At 40.5% G+C, this 19,743-nt stretch overlaps 1 protein-coding gene across 6 annotated transcripts in view; it reads right to left on the bottom strand.

Annotated features, from left to right (window-relative positions):
• Nucleotides 1–19,743, bottom strand: part of DOCK10 (dedicator of cytokinesis 10) — a 252,846-nt gene that overhangs the window by 57,031 nt on the left and 176,072 nt on the right. For 5 of the 6 annotated variants that reach the window (XM_077827342.1, XM_077827344.1, XM_077827347.1 and 2 more), the window contains 14 exons: nt 19,338–19,451; nt 17,793–17,864; nt 17,517–17,663; nt 11,897–11,980; nt 8,826–8,922; nt 6,887–6,931; nt 6,167–6,342; nt 5,934–6,050; nt 4,506–4,617; nt 3,555–3,676; nt 3,353–3,467; nt 2,575–2,641; nt 1,773–1,820; nt 795–896 (listed from right to left, as the gene is read on the bottom strand). In XM_077827342.1, the coding sequence (XP_077683468.1) occupies nt 795–896; nt 1,773–1,820; nt 2,575–2,641; nt 3,353–3,467; nt 3,555–3,676; nt 4,506–4,617; nt 5,934–6,050; nt 6,167–6,342; nt 6,887–6,931; nt 8,826–8,922; nt 11,897–11,980; nt 17,517–17,663; nt 17,793–17,864; nt 19,338–19,451 (1,418 nt within the window). The remainder of the gene's footprint in view (nt 1–794; nt 897–1,772; nt 1,821–2,574; nt 2,642–3,352; nt 3,468–3,554; nt 3,677–4,505; nt 4,618–5,933; nt 6,051–6,166; nt 6,343–6,886; nt 6,932–8,825; nt 8,923–11,896; nt 11,981–17,516; nt 17,664–17,792; nt 17,865–19,337; nt 19,452–19,743) is intronic. The other variant, XM_077827346.1, reaches the window with a different exon arrangement.

Raw genomic sequence — 19,743 nt, 5'->3', positions numbered from 1 at the left:
AGAATCAGAAATTCACTCCCTTCAGTCCTTCTCTCCTGGCTCGGCTGCTCTTAGGGTTGCTACCTCAGGCCATGCAGCCCATACCCTTGATCTTCTTTATCTAGAAAGCCACTCCCACTTCCTTGATGTTCAGATGAGGCAATAAGTCACCTGTCTTGAAGAGTCAACAAAAACTACTTAACCTTTCCCCAACAGGATCAACACCTGGTAACATGGGAGTATGTCAGGTTTCAGAGTAGCAGCCATGTTAGTCTGTATTCGCAAAAAGAAAAGGAGTACTTGTCACACCTTAGAGACTAACCAATTTATCTGAGCATAAGCTTTCGTGAGCTACAGCTCACTTCATCGGATGCATTCACTGCAGTCTCTAAGGTGCCACAAGTACTCCTTTTCTTTATGGGAGTATGTGTTATAAACACACACACTGATTTTCCCCTCAAGAGAGCATTACGGCTATTACTACAATGCACATTTTACTACATTTTACTTCTGCAGTTTATTCAGATGACATAGGATAGAACCATTAAATTCTGCTTAAAATGTACAATTTATTGATTATTTGGAGAAAAAAAGACCAGGAAAAAGAAACATACACCTAGCTTACAAAATGGACACAATAATAAATGACTATACTACATGTAAATGTGGAAGTAACCAGATGGGGGCCAAACATACCCACCCAATACGTGGCACTGGAAAGGGGTCTTTTGGTGGATGTAAATGAGATTTAGACCATGTGTTTAGACCTATTTTGATCTGGATTTGGTTTAAGATGTTAAAAGCTTAATAATTACCATTGCGACAGTATACCAGATGTCTGACAAGATGAGTTAGATCCTTTAAGTGTTCCATTATTCTGGGTGGCCTGAGCAAACTTAAAGGCAGCAGCTATTTTCCTGTTAAGAGAAAATAAACGTTAACTCTGTTATGGTACGTGCCCCTGATTAGGTCATGTCAGAGAAAAACACATATGTGCCTAGCAAAACATAACACAAAACATGAATTGGTTAATACAGCAACTCTTCATTTTGCTACTGAACTTATGATAGACAGCAAAGTTCATTGTTATTGCATGAAATGAAAAATGAAGCATCGTAACATGGTGAAACAGAAGTGCATGTTTCATGCTTGATACCTGGAAAAATGATCTCATGCTCTTCAGCATAATGGGCAGAGAAAAATACTGGGGGCAGGGGAATCTCAGTTTCTAATGCTTTTGAAGCATTCAGCGATTCACGATAGCGCCATTCCCTCACAGTTCTATGGTGACAAACAGAAGGATCTGCTTGTCCTTCTCCGGCATTTGCACTCAAAAACAAGATTGGTTCAAGTAGTGTAACTACTACAGCTTACAGAGTAGCAGCTGTGTTAGTCTGTATCCGCAAAAAGAAAAGGAGGACTTGTGGCACCTTAGAGACTAACAAATTTATTTGAGCATAAGCTTTTGTGAGCTACAGCTCACTTCATCGGATGTTAGTCTCTAAGGTGCCACAAGTACTCCTTTTCTTTTTACTACAGCTTAATGCACTATCACAAGTAATCCACCTGGTTGCCTAGGAAAATGGCTATATTAGTTGAGCTTCAAGCATTCATGGGATTAAAAAAAAAAGTGTACATCAGCTACCGTAGCTGTAGGTCAGCTACCATATTTAAGAATGATGCCTTCAGAATGAAATTGATGTACATTGATGACTTTTATCTACGTGTTAATCCCCACTGTAGTACTTAAAATAACAATGCATTCTACATTGTATAAGTAAAAAATAAATTACCTTATTATATTTCGTTTTCCTAGATATCTGAAATTTTGCAGGCAAACCCTGAAAAGCATGAAGTACATTTTGTAATGATTCTGTTTAGTGACACCATACTATTTTTCAAAAATTCTGAGTCTCGATCTTTTTAAGAACCCCCCGATAAATGCACCACTTTGTTAGCAAATGATCCAAGAACTCCCGGAATTCAGGAAACCGAAGGGGAGACTATCACTTCCACTCTATTATTGCCCATCTCTTCTCCCTGGGTTTGGGATTCCTGCGTGGTCGGGGGAAAACCCTGTGGGGACGTCTGCAGGACGACAGTTTCTCCACCAACCTTATGGAACTTGTGTGGCTAAGTAAATGGTGACCCAGTCAGTTCCATCTTACTCATCTTTCACAGCTGAGCTGGTTAAGGGGTTCTGTTCTAAGCAGGGAGCCGACAGGAGTTGTGCTCAGAAGGAGCCAGAGGAAATTGGGTCAGGACAAGGGCCCATGGAATGTGAATACCTCTGGAATCCATAGATTTTTCACAAGATCCACTGGTTTGGGGAGGCAAAGACCTTCCTTTTCCCACGAGGAAGAGAAGGGGCAGAGAATCTCAACCCCAAACAGAATAATTCATACAAAGTTCTGTGAGAAAAACCTCAAAGAGTTTCCTATCCTTTCCCTGGAAATAGCCAACATAAGGATATGGTCTTTAAGCATTAGCATGCCTGAATTTTACCCCAGAGAGTAAAACATACTATTACTACAGCAGCTGCTAGAGAACATTATTATTTAACAAACCAGCAAACAAACCAGAGAGCAAACTTACTCTAAAATGCTGAAAAAGTCCGCTATCTCTGTGAATGGAGCTCTCTGCCAATAGGAAATCAATGTATCTGGAACCAGACATCAAAATGCAGGAATTTAGCAATTATTGGAAATTGAGGGCCAGATCCATAGCCCACTGAAGACTGTAATAAGTTTTCCCTTGACTTTACACTAAGTTAACACTGCATGCTTCTTTTGGCTGCATGTAGAGCATGGGCTCGAGAAGCCCCCCAGCACAGGTTTAATAGCAATGTAGACAGTGAGGCACAGCTTAGGCGAGTAGAATACACCTGCAGGTGTGGATCTGTACCCGAGTACATACCCTACATGGCTGTCTACTCATCCAAACTGTGCCTTCCCTCTACACTGCAATTTTTAATCTTGTAGTGTCCCACTACGCAGGAAAAGACTCCAGCAGCAAGGAAAGGCTCTGGCAGAGGCGAGGAAGCGGGGAAAGGCTCCTGCCACAGGGAAGAACTATGGCAGCTCCCTGCTGCTGAAGCCTTTCCCCGCTGCAAGGGAAGACTCCAGCAATGGCAAAAGGCTCTGGCAGCAGGGAGGTAGCAGGCTGTGAGCCCTTCCCTGTTGACTCCCTCCTGCCAGAGCCTTTCACTGATACACATAGCTGTGCACCACAGTGTGGACACAGCTGGCTTGTCGCTGCAGCGTATCCCACATGCCACTGAAAGCAGTGTGTAGCATAGACATAACGTTAGTGAGGCCCTAAGGATTTTATAATATTACAAGTAAAAAAGTGCATTCTGGGGATTTTTTTTTACCTTCTGAAATTGTTTTCATAATGTGAAGGAAACACATAAGAAGGCTTCTAGTTTCAGCCTGATCTAACTTGTCGAAGCGAAGAGTTGATCCAATCAAAGACAAAGGTCTCACAATCTGCAGAATTGGAAACACACTGGCTTACTGAGTATCAAGACAGACTTTTTAATTCTAAGAATTGTTTTCAAGTGTTTATGCATGTACCTTTTCACAGGTGTCAGTTCTCTCACTGTTTTTTTCACTGGTACTTGGGTTAGACTCAAGACTTGCTAAGGAAGCTCTGGAGTCAGCATGGTTTGCTGCAGAGATAGCTACTGATGAAAAGGCTGTAATCAAAAGTCACGGCAAACATGCTAAAATAATGTGTATGGGTACAAAAACTAACAGTAATAATGGAAAACTAAAAATATGTTGTATATAGGATGGACAGCTTTGAACTGTCTACCTCTGTCATGAAGTTACTGGTGACTACATTTGGTATTGAAAACATGCAACAAGTTGAACTAAAATGATACACTTTTGCTGTTATTCATGGAATTAAAAAAAAACTATTACTTTTTATGAAGGCCTGATCCAAAGCTCACTGAAGTCAGTAGAAAGACTCTCACTGACTTCAGTGGGCTTAGAAAGGGGCCTTAGATGAAGTAAACAAAGTAAGTTGTGTTTCTTCCCCTCCACTATATTTTGAAAATATAAAAATGCTTGCCTTATTAAAAATTCACACCTGCAGTACAGCATGTAATGACTTCTTCAGAGCATGACTTTTTGATGTACCTAGCATACATTGTGAAGAAAGTGGCAACTCCCCATTCCATGAGGTTTTAGAATTACAGGAGAATCTCTGTAAATATTTTTAAAGCATGAGGCAATTCCAAGAATACATTAGGGATTAATAAAACACTAAATGCAAGGTTGGCATCATCACAAGAGGCACTACAATAAGAAAACCAAGAAAAGTAGGGTAGCTTCAGAAGAAAAATAAAATGGATCCAAAAATATGGGAAAGGAGGAGAAACACAGGATCGCTTGTTTCACTGTATATCACATAAACGGGCTAATGATGATATTCTCGATGCAAGATACTTTTCAGCAGAAAGCACAATGGGGTGAAATAACACGCACAGAGATTTCTGTGTATCGGCACTTCTTTAGTACCTGCTATAGAGTTCAGGACATCTTTGGAAAAAGATGTATCCACAGAGTTTGCATGTTTCATTGCTGTTTGACTCTGAAATCCTCCCGCAGTACTCAAGTCATCCCTAGATCCCTGCATTTCAAAAGTGGGCAGAAACAAGAACTCAGCTATATAATATCACTTTTTACAAACTCAAACTCAGACTGTTCATTAATTTTATAATTACAGTACATCTGATCAGATCGCTTAGACACTGAGCTTAAAAACCTACTTTCAGCTGATTAGACAAGGCAGTCAGAAGAGATCAAGGCTTACCATAATACATTGAGTAATGATGTGCAATATGAAACCTGCTCATAAGCAGAGTTGCATATGACAGATCAAGTCTAAGAGTGTGTTTGCTTCTTAAACCACTTGCCTAAGTGTCAGAAAAAGGGGCATTTTAATACTACTAGCAATTATCAAGTGAAACAGGTTCGTTTGCTGGAAGCTGAGGAGGGCCATAGCTTCTGCAGATACTTGCTTCTATTTTTTGGAGATTGAATATGGCCATATAAAGGACACATCTAATCTCCTTACAGGCAGAGGCAGACCACAAGTGCATTCTTCTAAACAATACTCCTACCAGGTGATTTATAGAGTAGTGCTAAGCTAGATTCTGATCTGTGCTACAGATCAGGTGTAAATTCCAAGAAAGTAACTCCAGATTTCTACCTGAGCAACTGAGATCAGTATCTGGTCCATTGTGATTAACCTGAGATGAGGCAACCCCATTTCTCAGCCACTGATATTTGGTCAGTGAATGCTGAATAGAGATCAACCAAGATTAAAAAAAGCAGCTCTCAGACTTCTCTCTCAGTGCTTCATATCACATCTTTTTAGTATGTTTCCCACAGAACAGATCTTGAACTGCTAATGGACAGCCAAGACCCTGATCCTGCTCACATTCATGCATGTGTTTAAACTTATGCATGTCAGTGTTCCCACTGGCATCAAAGGAATACTCCTCTGCATAATGTTTAGCACATGCACAGGTGTTTGTAGGCTCAGGACTCATGGCTGTACTGAAGTGGTACAGACTTCCTGCCAGGTCTTCTGCTTCTCAGGAGCCAGAGCAGCATCACCACTAGAGGCATGCAAAACCAACACTGCTTTTTATGAACCTGAACTCATGGGTGTTGTTTGGAAAGCTGCCACTAAGGCCAACTCAGCATGAAACACCCTGCAAATCTCTCTCCCTTCCCCACCCTCATCTCACTCTTCATTCCCATAGTTCTCGAGATGTATCCGCTCCCTTCTTGATTGTGTTTCTGGAACTCTAGTCTGAAAATCTTCAGTCCCATTGATAACTGTGGGTGGCCTCTCCTTTTGTTAATGCTAGAGGAAGTAAGGGATATCAACAACTACAATGATTCATATTAAAGTTCTGAAAAATTGCATTAAGTTACCTGATTGGATGTATTTATATTGAAAAGAAAAATATCCTTCATGTAAATCCTTGGGAGATTGTCCAAAAGCATGCCATAGAGAGGCATGTACAGATTTGCTATTTGTGCCTGTTTATCCTAAGAAAGAGAAAAAAATACAAAGAAACAAATCATTGTAAACTGGGGAGCGAGTAGTCTTCAAATGTATTTCACTGCATGAAAATATCAGTGGAAAGAATAAATACCACACTTACCTTATCTGCATATCGATCATCAAATGAATGTTTTGCCATTAGGTTTTTAAGCACAGCCAAGGCTAAGTGCCTAATATCCTGGTCCTCTTGCAGTGCATAGCCAACCTCCCGAAGCAGCAACCCAATTAAGAAATGTTTATGGCAAAATTCATTGGTCAGGGTGTATTCTGGAATATCTGGATCAGAACAGACAAGGATCTCATTTTATTTTTAAATGAACTATGTTAACATACATTCCAGAAATAAAGATTCCGACAAAAATTCTCCAGGCAGGCTTATTAAATTGTTTCACATCGGAGTGACCCATCTAACCACACACCTGCGATATACAGGATTTCATAGAAGGCCAAATCCAGTTTAGCTCATGTGTGAGTTTCAAAACAAATTAACAAACATCAATAACAAATATTTCTTAAGATCATGCAAGTTTGTATAATTTATAAATGAATGATGATTTACACATATTGTTCTTCCCATCTGAGGTTCAATCAAACATGGAATAAGCCTTCAAACACATAGCATCAAGTATTATCCCCATTTTATAGCTGAAGAAACTGAAACACAGAGATGGAAACATCCTATTGTGAGATTATTTAAATGACTCTCCCAAGGTAACACCACAGTTCAGTGATAGAGCTGGAAATAAAACTCCTCATGCCTAATTTTATCTATTCACTGCTAACACTCCACGTGTAGCACTGTAAGAAATTAGGCTCTTACCTGATGCGTGATATTCCTGTGTTGATTCTGAAGATGTCACAGAGTCTTGATTTATCATGAATAAAAAAGAAAAGAAAAAGCAGGAATTATGCATTTTTACTAAATCAAATTTATGACATTATGATGATGTGTGAAAAATATATTTGATTTTCTTTCTCTCTTTTGATGCTTAATCCAAAGCCCATCAGATTCAACAGAAAGGTTACTATTGTGCTTTAGAGTAAGATCTTGGATAATTGTCTATTTCGTTTATAATGGATGCATGATAAACATAGGGTTTTTTTAAATTCAGTTTGGCATAGTAGAATAGGTAACTATGAGATACATTTCAGTTTTTTTTTTAACAGAGTCCTCTCTATACGCAGGCGAGATTTTCACACTTCACATTTGCCAAGTTACCGCAGCCAACAGCTTTGGATAGCAAATTCTTGCAGAATAATGTAGAAACCAGAAATCATGGTGTTTGATCCACAAGATATACATTGGCAAAAGTGACTTTGGCTGGGGGCAATTCAACAAAATGTGACTGAAATATCACTCCTCTCCTAGTAAAATATTAATGCAGTAATAATGAATAATTAATACTTTACCCTCCTGTAAAGCCTGCTATGTTAAAGTCTCCCAACAGTTTACCAACAGAAATGCATTTAGCTTCACCACAGCTCTGTGAGGGAAGTACTACATTATCCTTTTGCTGATGAAGAAATTAACACAGAGACAGGAAAATACTCATGGAGGTACCAAGTAGCTCCTGCCTTCCGTGGGAGTTACACTCATGCTCAGCACCCTGCAGGATCAAACCCTAAGTGACTTGCCCCAGGTCAAACAGGATGACTGGGAATAGAGCCTCGGGTGAAATCCAGGTTTCACTAAAGTCAACAGCAAAACTGCTCAATCATGCCCTTTAACCACAAAACCAAGACTAAAGAATTTGTTCCAGATGTAAAGGGGGGTGGGAAGATGCTCCTCTCTTACTCTGTTTTGCAGAAATGGTTAAGGATGCATAAAAGACATGGAGATTAGACAGTGCATCATAAGGCCTCTTCTGCCTTAAAAGGCACTTTATTTGTGGCCTGAAGGTGACTCACAGTTGTCAGTATACATGTCTATAAGAGAGTTCAGTAAGGGGGGGGAGGGAAGGAGTAGTACTGGCCACAACTAGGAGGCCACACTTGGAACACCATACACAGAGTTTAGCTTTGGAGAGCAAGTATCCTCAGCCTACTGGCAGTGAAACCTACATTTCAGAACTACAGGTTGTTGGGGATCTACTCCTCCCCAAGGATAATCAGCTCATAATATTAGGGACACAATGGCTTGAATGTACATTCACCAGATGAACAGGAGCAGAAGAGCCTCCCATCTCCCCGAGTTACTGCTTATGGAACCTCATTAACCCCCAGCTGAAGAGGATAAAGCTTCCATCCTCCTTCACAGCTTTAACTTCCTTCTTTTCCGTTGCACCTGCTCTCAAACCTCCTCCCAGTTTCAGATGTCTTGTCTTGCGGTTCCCATCTCTCAACAGATTTTCAGTTTTAGTACTTCTCTCTCTGCAAGCACCCTAGGTCACTAAACCAAAATTTCCATTAAATGACCCACTTTATAACTGGATTTGCATGCATATTTGGGATGAACAGAAACAAAGAAAGACCTGGAGAAGAGCTCTGTGTAGCCCGAAAGCTTGTCTCTCTCACCAACAGCAGGTGGTCCTATAAAAGATATCACCTCACCCACCTTGTCTCAGAAATAAACAGACGTTCACACTGGGAGATCTATATTACCCCTTGTTAACATCACAACTATATCCTATTCTCTACTTTCATATCTAATGTCTAGATGTTATTCTTGGAGAGTCTATAGTACTACCCATACTAATTGGCCTGAAAAATATATGACAATTAATACACTTCACAAGCCAATATGTAAGGTGAGTTATTACCTGGAATGTTTGCAGATCGTATGGGCAGGCACAGAGGAATAAAGTGTTCATGGTGACAAACTTCTTGAAGAAAGTCAAATTTGTACTGATGTAAAATCTGAAACACCACAATATTAAATAATTGGTATGGACTTTAATGACAACAGGAAACAAGGTTAAAAATTACATTAATATTTCTCTCTACCTCAAAATCATTCACATCAGCCACTGAAAACTAATGGTCTGTTATGTAACGCTATAGTACAGAATAAGATAAAAAACTTGGTTCCCCCTCCCCCAAATGTTATTAAAGGCATTTGTCAGAACCATGCTTGCTTTATTTTTATGGATTCCTGAAATTTAATTTCACACAGATTCTGTATGACTTTAACTAAATGACACATTTAAAGCAGCTGTCACTTTAAGACCCCACACTGGCTCCCTTGGATGGCATATGCTGTTACTTAAACTCTTAGTAGGTATGATGTATCACCTCCATTTCACATAATTCAGGGCTGTAGCAATCATTTCAATAGTCTGTATCATTCACTGGCCCAGCACCCTGGGCTCACTAAAAAACAACAACATTACAATGATTTTGTGTGTTTCCTTTCCTCCTCACTCTTTTTATGAACTGAGTACCATGCTTCGGTAGTATCAGGCCTGACCCAAAGGTCAGCTGAAGTCAGTGGTAAGTCTTTTCATTGATTTCATTGGGCTTTGGATCTGGCCCATACTGCTTTTGATAATACACATCATCAACTCCAGTCATTACTTCCAGTTGGTAATGGGAGGGCTGCTCATTAAAGTGTTTTAATGAGCATTGAAAGTATAACAAAGTTTATACAAAGGGAACTATACAAACTATAACAAAGAGAAAAACTAATTCCCATGTTGCTGTGTGTGTGCGTGTATCAGAGCATTTTAATAAGAATGAATACTGTTTAGCAACAATATTTTGCCTTTCTATAGCACTTTCCTATCCAAAAGCTCCAATTGCTTTGCAACTGTTAAAGAATTAAGCTTTGCAACTCCCATGTGAAATAACTATTCCCATTTTACAGATGGGAAATTGTCTTGCCTGAGGTCCTACAAGGAGTATTTAGATTCATTTCCTCTTCCCAGAACAGTGTTCTAACTCATAAGAAACTGCTTCCCAGGATGCAGTAGGACCAATTCATCAGAGCAACAATAAGCGGATACCACATCAAACGTCCCAGTATCTGCATGTATCTGTAAAGGCCCAAATCTTGCCCCTTTTTAAAGGGTGGAAAGGATCCATGTCACAAGTGCAGTCTTTTAATTTCTGCTGGGCAGTAGAGCTAGGATGCCACAAGCACAGAAAAGGGTCTAGACCAAAAAACCTGGAAACCTTTTGTGGCTTATCTGAACTTTTCAGGACCTGTTGAGTCGAGCTGGTAAGGAACCTTCCATTGGAATGATCGTATCTCCATGATGCACCATGGTCATGGTCAATCAGCCACAGAACTGGGCTGATAAAAGAGAATGGGGGCATGAGGCACCTGAACTAAAACTCCAGTGATGCACCACGGCAGCTCAGAGGAACACAAATAAACGTTAAAATGCAACATTACAATATTTCTGAATCCAATTTTTTTAATATTTTGGCCCCTATTCAGGATAAAACAAAGGTCAAAATATTGAAATTTTCAATGGATCAGTTCAAAGGGAACTGTTTAGATGAAACCGTTGAGTTTCATCTAAACCTAGAACAAATTTACTTGGTACAATGTTATGTACTGACACAACCACATGTATTATTTCTTCAAATGGCTACATGTACAGTTCAACTTTCTAGAAGATTGGGATCAGCAAATTTTTCTGTAAGTAAACAAGCAGTTAAAAACCAAAGTACGCAAGCCAATGAAAGCTTAACATTGCTTCAAAACTGAATGACTGGCTCTTGTTTTGCTCTTTAGTTACAAAGCAAGACAAGCCAAGACACTGAGGATATTTTGGTATTTCCTCAAAGTCATAAGAATCTTTATAACTCATTTTATGTATATTCTTTTTCATCGGCGTCAAGTCTGTTACATTGGCACATCTGTCTTGGCTCCTCATTGACTCTACTTTCTACTGGCAGACTATTTGGAAAGGATGCTATGCTGTAGATATCACACATACATTTATCTTTGAGGATGTGCTAATTTCTGCTATACAGACTGACCAATCTCCGATAATGAACTGCTCAGTTAGCCATTAACTGGAGGTTTTAATTGAACATCTGTTTTTGTTGCTGAAGGCAGTTAGGACTGAAAAATGTGGAAACAATTTGCAGCTTTTATAGAATTCTTTGCAGATTTATGATCTTCATGTATAACACAATAACTAAGGGCCTGATTCTGCAGCTGTTCCTCTGATTATGTGAGAGACCTGAGTACAGCTTGATGTACAGTTAAAAAAATTGTGAATAATTTCACAATCAAAGGCACAAGTTTGGTTCTTTATAATTCATAGGGTCATCTTATTCATTTAGATCACTACTGAATATTTGTGAAAAAATTCATGAATCATAAAAATTTCACAAACTTTTGCTAGATACCAAGAGTGCTCTGTTTATTATTTCCTACTATCCTGCATATGTTTCTCTGATCCAAACATGGAGCAGAAACAAAACCATCTCACTTATGCTTCTACTCATACCACATAAATAGTGAAGAGTTGACCAGACCAGTTTGTGATCGAATCACCCATATTTTGAAAATTATTGGTAAAGCTATTTCAGTGAGTGTTTACAAATACATTAGAGGAAAATGAGCATGAAGTTCACAAATGATTCATTAACCTAAAATAGGGCTAGTGTCCTGATCTTGGAAGGAGCTACACATGGGTTGACCTCTGTGCATCTACATATCCGCACTGAAGTTCAATTGAGTTCTGCACAGACATAGGAGTCCAGCTATGTGAAGCTCCTTGCAGGATCAGGACCTAAATTTGTAACACAATCTTTATAGTAAATAATTTGATCAACTCTACTTCTGAGCATGGAGTAACTACAGAATGGATCCTAAATTGTTTCATCCTGAAAATACTCTGCTATCAAGTCCACTTTAAGAAAATATAACTCATACCTTGTGGTCTCCTGGGCCGAACATGCTTACATAGTTGTTGACCATCTTAAATACAAATCCACGATCCATAAATGTAAAACAGCGCTAAGGAAACAAATAGAATGTTTATATTTGTATATCTACTACCAATAACACAGGGCTAGATTTACCAGCACAATCTGCCCGCGTTGTGCCTCTCCAATGATGTGTGGCATCTATAAGTCTGGGTTAAATGACCAGTGACGCCTGCTTTATAGTTGCCTTGTGTCACCAAAGTAGTGCAAAGCATCCAGAGCATAGAGTGAATCAGGCTTGTCGGACTGTTTAAGAAAATAGTAGTGATAAATAAGTTAAATATTTCATTTTTAATGGGACTACAGGCTGAAATTACTACCATAGTGTACACATAATTAGGAGTGAGTTTATCTGAGGAAATGGCACTTCAAATACTGTAGCACTCAATAAGGGGAGGTAGCATGTGATGCAAGTTGACCTACTTTCAGAGTAGCAGCCGAGTTAGTCTGTATCCGCAAAAAGAAAAGAAGTACTTGTGGCACCTTAGAGACTAACAAATTTATTTGAGCATTAGCTTTCGTGAGCTACAGCTCACTTCATCGGATGCATACAGTGGAAAATACAGTGGGGAGATTTTATATACACAGAGAATATGAAACAATGGGTGTTACCATACAGACTGTAACAAGAGTGATCAGGAAAGGTGAGCTATTACCAGCAGGAGAGGTGGGGGCTGAGGAGGGGGAACCTTTTGTAGTGATAATCAAGGTGGGCCATTTCCAGCAGTTGACAAGAACAGTGCGGGGGTGGGGGGGAAATAAACAAGGGGAAATAGTTTTACTTTGTGTAATGACACATCCACTCCCTGTCTTTATTCTATCTATTCTTTTATTTCTATCAAGCGTTCTTACAACTACAATACCCACCTGCTGAAGAGTATCCAAAAGTTACCTACTACAGGACAGGCCCAACAAAGAAAATAACAGAACGCCACTAGCCATCACCTTCAGCCCCCAACTAAAACCTCTCCAGCGCATCATCAAGGATCTACAACCTATCCTGAAGGACGACCCATCACTCTCACAGATCTTGGGAGACAGGCCAGTTCTTGCTTACAGACAGCCCCCCAACCTGAAACAAGTACTCACCAGCAACCACACACCACACACCAAAAACACTAACCCAGGAACCTATCCTTGCAACAAAGCCCGTTGCCAACTCTGTCCACATATCTATTCAGGGGACACCATCATAGGGCCTAATCACATCAGCCACACTATCAGAGGCTCATTCACCTGAGCATCTACCAATGTGATATATGCCATCATGTGCCAGCAATGCCCCTCTGCTATGTACATTGGCCAAACCGAACAGTCTCTACGTAAAAGAATAAATGGACACAAATCAGACGTCAGGAATTATAACATTCAAAAACCAGTCGGAGAACACTTCAATCTCTTTGGTCACTCAATTACAGACCTAAAAATGGCTATTCTTCAACAAAAAAACTTCAAAAACAGACTCCAATGAGAAACTACTGAATTGGAATTAATTTGCAAACTGGATACAATTAACTTAGGCTTGAATAAAGACTGGGAGTGGATGTATCATTACACAAAGTAAAACTATTTTCCCTTGTTTATTCCCCCCTGCCCCCACTGTTCTTGTCAACTGCTGGAAATGGCCCACCTTGATTATCACTACAAAAGGTCCCCTCCCCCCCTTAGCCCCCGGCTTTCCTGCTGGTAATAGCTCACCTTTCCTGATCACTCTTGTTACAGTCTGTATGGTAACACCCATTGTTTCATGTTCTCTGTGTATATAAAATCTCCCCACTGCATTTTCCACTGTATGCATCTGATAAAGTGAGCTGTAGCTCACGAAAGCTTATGTGCAAATAAATTTGTTAGTCTCTAAGGTGCGACAAGTACTCCTTTTCTTTAAGCTGACCTAAATATTTGCTTCAAAGCAATGATTCTTGAATCCAGCCAAACAACTCACTGACTATGAACTAGGCAGGGGTGAAAGTTAAGTTAGAGGGCTTACCGCTACGCCAGAGTCCTGAGCAGGGAGTATGGCCTCAACCGGAAGAGGTGTGGCCTTAACCAGAAGAGGCAGGGCCTTAAATACCCAGGCCCTTTAAATCTTGATTTAAAGGGCCAGGGCTTCAGCTGCGGTAGTGGCAGCTGGGAGCCCAGGGCCCTTTAAATCACCCCCGAGCTACCAGCTGCAGAGGCGGCTGGGAACCACGGGGCTCAGGGGCGATTTAAAGGTCCCAGGGCTCCAGCTGCCGCTACCGCAGCGGAGCCCCGGGCCCTTTAAATCACCGAGGAGCCCTGGGGGCTCCCGGCTGCCACTGCTACCCCGGGGCTCTGGGCTCTGCTGTGGTAGCGGCTGCCGGAGCCCCAGCGCCCTTTAAATCCCCACCTGAGCCCTGCTGCCCGAGCCCTGGGGTTGGGGGGGGGCCTCTGGCGGGGATTTAAAGGGCCCTGGGGCTCCAGCCGCTGCTACCGCCCCGGCCCTTTAAATCCACTCCGAAGCCCTGCCGCCCCTACCCCAGGGCTTTGGCAGAGGGCTCAGGCGGCGATTTAAAAGGCTCCAGGGCAGTAGGGGCAGCTGGCGCTCCGGGGCCCTTTAAATCCCTGCCAGGGCCCCACTGCTGCTACCCCAGGGCTCGGGCAGCAGGGCTCAGGCGGGGATTTAAAGGCCCGGGACGGTAGCAGTGGCTGGAGCTCCGGGGCCCTTTAAATCCCCACTGCAGCCCCACCACTGCTACCCCAGGGCTTTAAATTGCCGTCTGTGAAAGTCGATCCCGGTAAGGCACACAGGCTCTTACCGGTACTTTCACCTCTGGAACTAGGTTGTCTCTCTGGGAGCAAATACTCATGTTATTACTCTACGTTATGATGAGAACAGCAGCTTGATGAGGCCAAATGGTTGGGAGCCGTAAAGTTTATTATAATGCTCAAGCCAACAAACAGTTACTGATATTCTTCCCCAGAGTGGGACAGTCTTGCAGGGTCAGCAAGGACTGTAATCCTGGGGACCAGGTCCATCACCCAGATCACAGTTGCTCTTGAACTGTACAAGAATAAAAACCCCCAGAGCGTACAGTACATGGCATTCAAATCTGGCTGCTACAAAATCTGGTCTGGAGATGTCAAGCCATCTCTTTAGTCTACATAATTTGTTATGGCAGACCAGAAAAAAGCAAAGACCAGATGATTCCAATTGTAGCATAACACTGCTTAATCGCTTGTTCAAATATAGAACATGTAAAAGTAACAGACAGAACTGCAATAGTAACACAAGTGTAATACTGACATGATACACTGGCAAGCAATGTCACCCTCTCAGTGATGTAATGCATTGGGTAAATAAAACTCATGCCAGCTAGGATAACACCAGATAAGGTTTCCACACAGCACCTGAAATGGAGACCATTTCAGAGGACTGCAGATCTATTATTTATTAATTAAAGTGTGCCGAGAGAGACTATATCCTTTGTATTGCTGCTTTTCTTGATAAACTTCACAGGAACAATTTATTTCCTGTCATTTTTTCCCAAGAGCTGTGTTTCAATCTGCCTCAGAGAGATTCACCCGTTAGTCTCAGTCTATGTTGTACAGGACACTCTATATGTCACAAGGTTTTTTTTGTTCCTGTCCCCAGCTGTCCAGTTATGTAATTGACCACACTGTGTCCTAAATGTTAATTTTTCCTCACCACATAGTTAATCATGAGATCACAGCAGATATTGGAGAACGTCCAAATGATTGAGGGATACAGGAAAAAAAGGAATCTTATTGCTACTCTCATCCCATATGGGAGCAACAAGAGGAAAAAAAAGTAGGCATGAATTGGGTCTATCAAGTGAATGAAAGAATGCTGCAAAACCCATCCTTGGGCAATCAGAGAAAAACTAGCACAAAGGCAGATAAACTACTTCAGATTGCTTTACTTATCCAACACACACATTAGAGTAGTTTTCAAAAGTGCTTAAATGAGTTAGGCATCTAACTCCCACTGAAAGTCAATGGGAACTGGGCACCTAACTTACCTAGGCACTTTTGTTAATCTCATGAGGGGGACAGATTTTTAAAGGTATTTACGTGCCTAAAGATGCAGACAGGTGTCAAGTAGGATTTTCAAAAGCAACTAGGCACAGAACTCCCACTGAATTCAGTGACTGACTTTCAATGAGATGTGAGTGCCTAAATCACTTCTGAAAATGGGACATAGGCACTGCTGACAATTTTATACTGTGCTCACAACAGCTACTATTTAGGTTCAACAGACAAAACTGATGAGTGATTGTGATGGCAAAAGTCATTGTTGAATTGTGAAAAAATTATCATTCATGACTGGAACACATGCAACTTTTCCGGAGATACAATGTACATATAATTACATGCTTCAGCAGTTTACAGAATACTTGCAATATTTAAAAAGGTGTGTAGAAGCTGGCTACCTATGCTGTTATGATGGTCACATATTAGTCCACTACTTCAGTCCTGTAGTTGATCAAGAAATTATAATAGCTTGATTTTGTAACAATTGTTCCATTCGTCTATACACTTCTCCTGTACTTAAATGTTACATCCATGAGCTGTACTATTTGCCAGTGTGGACCCTTTGTGATGAAGAGAGACCAGATAGCTATAAGAGAGTGATCCTATTTGGTTCCGGGGGAAGTACCACTGAGGAAGAGCCACTGCGGAGGAGCCACTGAGCCCAGGACGCAAATAAATATGGGGGACAACAAAGAAAAAAACAGGGACAGATGTGAAGGTCAAAGGATCAAAACTAGGGAACCTGAAAGGGACACCGAGCAGAGAACACCTGACTGCTCCTCAGTAAGGGAGTGGTGGAAGGTGGGTATATCAATCCTAGAATGGTCAAGGCCCTTTCTCTATGAAATGAAAAGAGGTTACCTCAGGTTAATTAGGGACACCTGAGTCCAATTAAGAGCTGCCAGGGATCTTTAAAAAACCCTCTTTTGCTAAAATAGTGGGAGGAGGGAAAACAAATAAGCTGAAGCAGGGTTAGGGGCAACAGGGAGAAAAGGATTCTCCTAGGTAGAGAGCTATATCCTCCTGTAGGGGAATTATTAAGTTTTCTTCTGTCTGGGGAAGGGCTGGTGAGCAGAAGCCAGTGTAACAAGTCAGTGCTCTGATGGGGGAAAAGAAATGTATGTGTTCCGGGGGGGCGGGGGGGAGTTGCTTAAGAGAATGACTTGGGCCTACCCTGAAGCCCACTTTGTAAATACTGTAAATAAACCACACTTAAGAATTAAAAACCTCCAGAGTAGGATTTATTTACTCCTGGGGAGAAACGTGGAGGCTGACATGATGAAAGAGGAGCCTTGCCACATCTTTTATCAGGACAAATATGTACAAGTGAGGCTTTTCTAGTAGATTTATATGCAGCCATTGGACTTCCACAGACGCAGTGGCACACCTAAGAGCACAGAAACAATCGTACTATAAATCAGTGCTGATTCTCCATCTTCAGCCATGATTTGCTTGGATTGCTCTTTCTCCCTCAGACTGGAGGTTTAATATCCTTTACTCTGCATTAACTATGACTGAATAACTGCATGCGCTGTAATGACTGAACCTCTCACCTTAAGAAATTTGGCAATGCTGTGGTTTGCATTTTTTGTTTCTTCAGGAGCATCTTTGTGTTTCCAAACAACATGGTCGGACAAGATCATTATCAGTGTGTCTAGTTCAGTCTGGAATGATTCTGGAAGTCTCTGAGTTCGAGGAATCTAAGAAAAACTCAGATTATTACTTCAGAGTAAACAGAGTTAGAATACGTTTACTTTACATGGTTAAATGTATTTGGGTAGAAATTAATCTTAAAATTTAGTTTATTACATAATAATGTATATTCTTACCTGTGTTCTGTTTGAATCAACCAAGTGCTGTGCCACTGATTTTAAGATAATTGCAAAGAAAAACCAGGAATGCTGTAAAAATATTATGGAGAAAGTCACCTGATAATATTAGTGTTGAAAAACAGATTATTTTGTCAGACAAGATGGGTGAGGTAATAACTCTTATTAGACCAATAGAGGCCTTGTTTCTCTAATATCCTGGGGCCAACATAGCTATGATGACACTGCATAGATTATTTTGTGATATTTTTTACATCTAAGAATTCCTTTTTAGAGGAATGGTCTGGAGTTCTCAGCAGTGTATATTGATAGAATCTACACCACAGAAAAATTAGAAAGCTTTACATTTCACTATGACAATATTTAAGTCACTTGAGTTGAAGCCACACAGCACCTTGCTGGGTCTGGCATTTGGCAATTGTGATTGTGCCTTTATTAAGAAGTAAGGAGTGAACAAATGATCATTTCCATTCATATTTACACCTCTGTCTTAATTTGTGCTTTGTTTGCAAGTAGATATGGCAGAAATACATGACACATAATAATTACAGTAGGATAACTGGAACCCTTCATAGCAGTCTCAGTAGAGAGGTCAACGACTGAAAGGGCACAGAGAATATGTCCTAGCAGTCGTTTGCACAGGCTGGTGGGCGAGTGATGGGAAGCTTATCTCATGATATGATGGTACTACAAATGAACAGAGGACTTCAATCTCTATTACCTTTTAGTAAAAATAAATTGACCTATTAAAACATGTACAGTAGAGTGTACACGTATAACTATAATGACTTTGATGTTATATAACAGCCATTTAATTTCTTGCATGTACAGTACACTATGGGCCAGATTGTCTCCCCCTTCTCCAGTTCATTTCTGCCAGTATGGTGGTATACAAGAGCTAGGAACTGTCTGGATCAGGACAACAGAGAATCCCCTTGGTGTGGGGACGTCCTCAGCTGGGGTAAAGCAGGCATAGCTAGCTCTTACATGAGTTCCCTGCCAGCCTTGGTACGGAGGATATGCCAGATGTATGTGGCCAGGGTGCTATCCCTCTTATTGGTTATTTAAAAAAAAACCCAAAAACATTGGCAGCTCTTCATGCTTATCAGAATAATTATCTTTTACATTTTGCTAATTACAAATCAATAGTAACTGTATTAAAATCATGTTATTTGAATATATATCCTATTTATAAATATGTATCTGAACTGTGATTCCTGGAACCATTTGTGAAGTTAAAAAAAATCATCCTTAATGTTCTGACTCACTGTATTGTGTAAGAATTATATTTCTCACAGTGGTTGAGCAATAACAGAAAGGAAATCCAGCAGGAGGAATTATACAATGTAAAATCACCATGTACCATGCAATGACTTATGTTGAGAATTCACAAAATTACAGCAAGAAAGCCTCATAAAGCTGTTGGATTATTATGGGCTTTGATATGTGCAAAGCACACAGAGGAATGTGAAAGAGAGGAGGAAGATGAAGCAGAAATTGTGGTAATATTGAAAACATACTAATTTTTAAAACTGTATCATTCACCTTTAAAACGTGTTTCACTGTTACTTGATCATTTGATTTCAAAAGACCAGTCACATTCTTGGCAAGCTCCTCATGAACAGTCCTTTCTTCGGATGACTTGGTCTTGAACACATACTGAAGAGAGATCAATAATAGTACTGTAACAAACTGCTATAAATCCCAGCAACAGTTAGTGGTGCATAAGGAACACATCTTCTAAGAATAGCTGTAGTGCTGATCTTTGCCTACCAAAGTAGCTTGACTGAAAAAAATTAATTGACATAAAGCCTAATTCACTGAACAACAATGGTACAAAAACTCCTCCTCTTGAATCTGACTTTTAAGCAGTACTCCCCATTACTTTCAACTTGATATGAATCAAAGGGAATTTCTGCTTAAAAATCACTGGCGTGATAGAGATTATTTT

Source organism: Eretmochelys imbricata, chromosome 9 (genome assembly GCF_965152235.1).
Source record: "Eretmochelys imbricata isolate rEreImb1 chromosome 9, rEreImb1.hap1, whole genome shotgun sequence".
Classification (NCBI taxonomy): Eukaryota; Metazoa; Chordata; order Testudines; family Cheloniidae; genus Eretmochelys; species Eretmochelys imbricata.
Note: the sequence above shows the minus strand (reverse complement) of the source record. Positions and strands in the feature narration are given on the sequence as shown.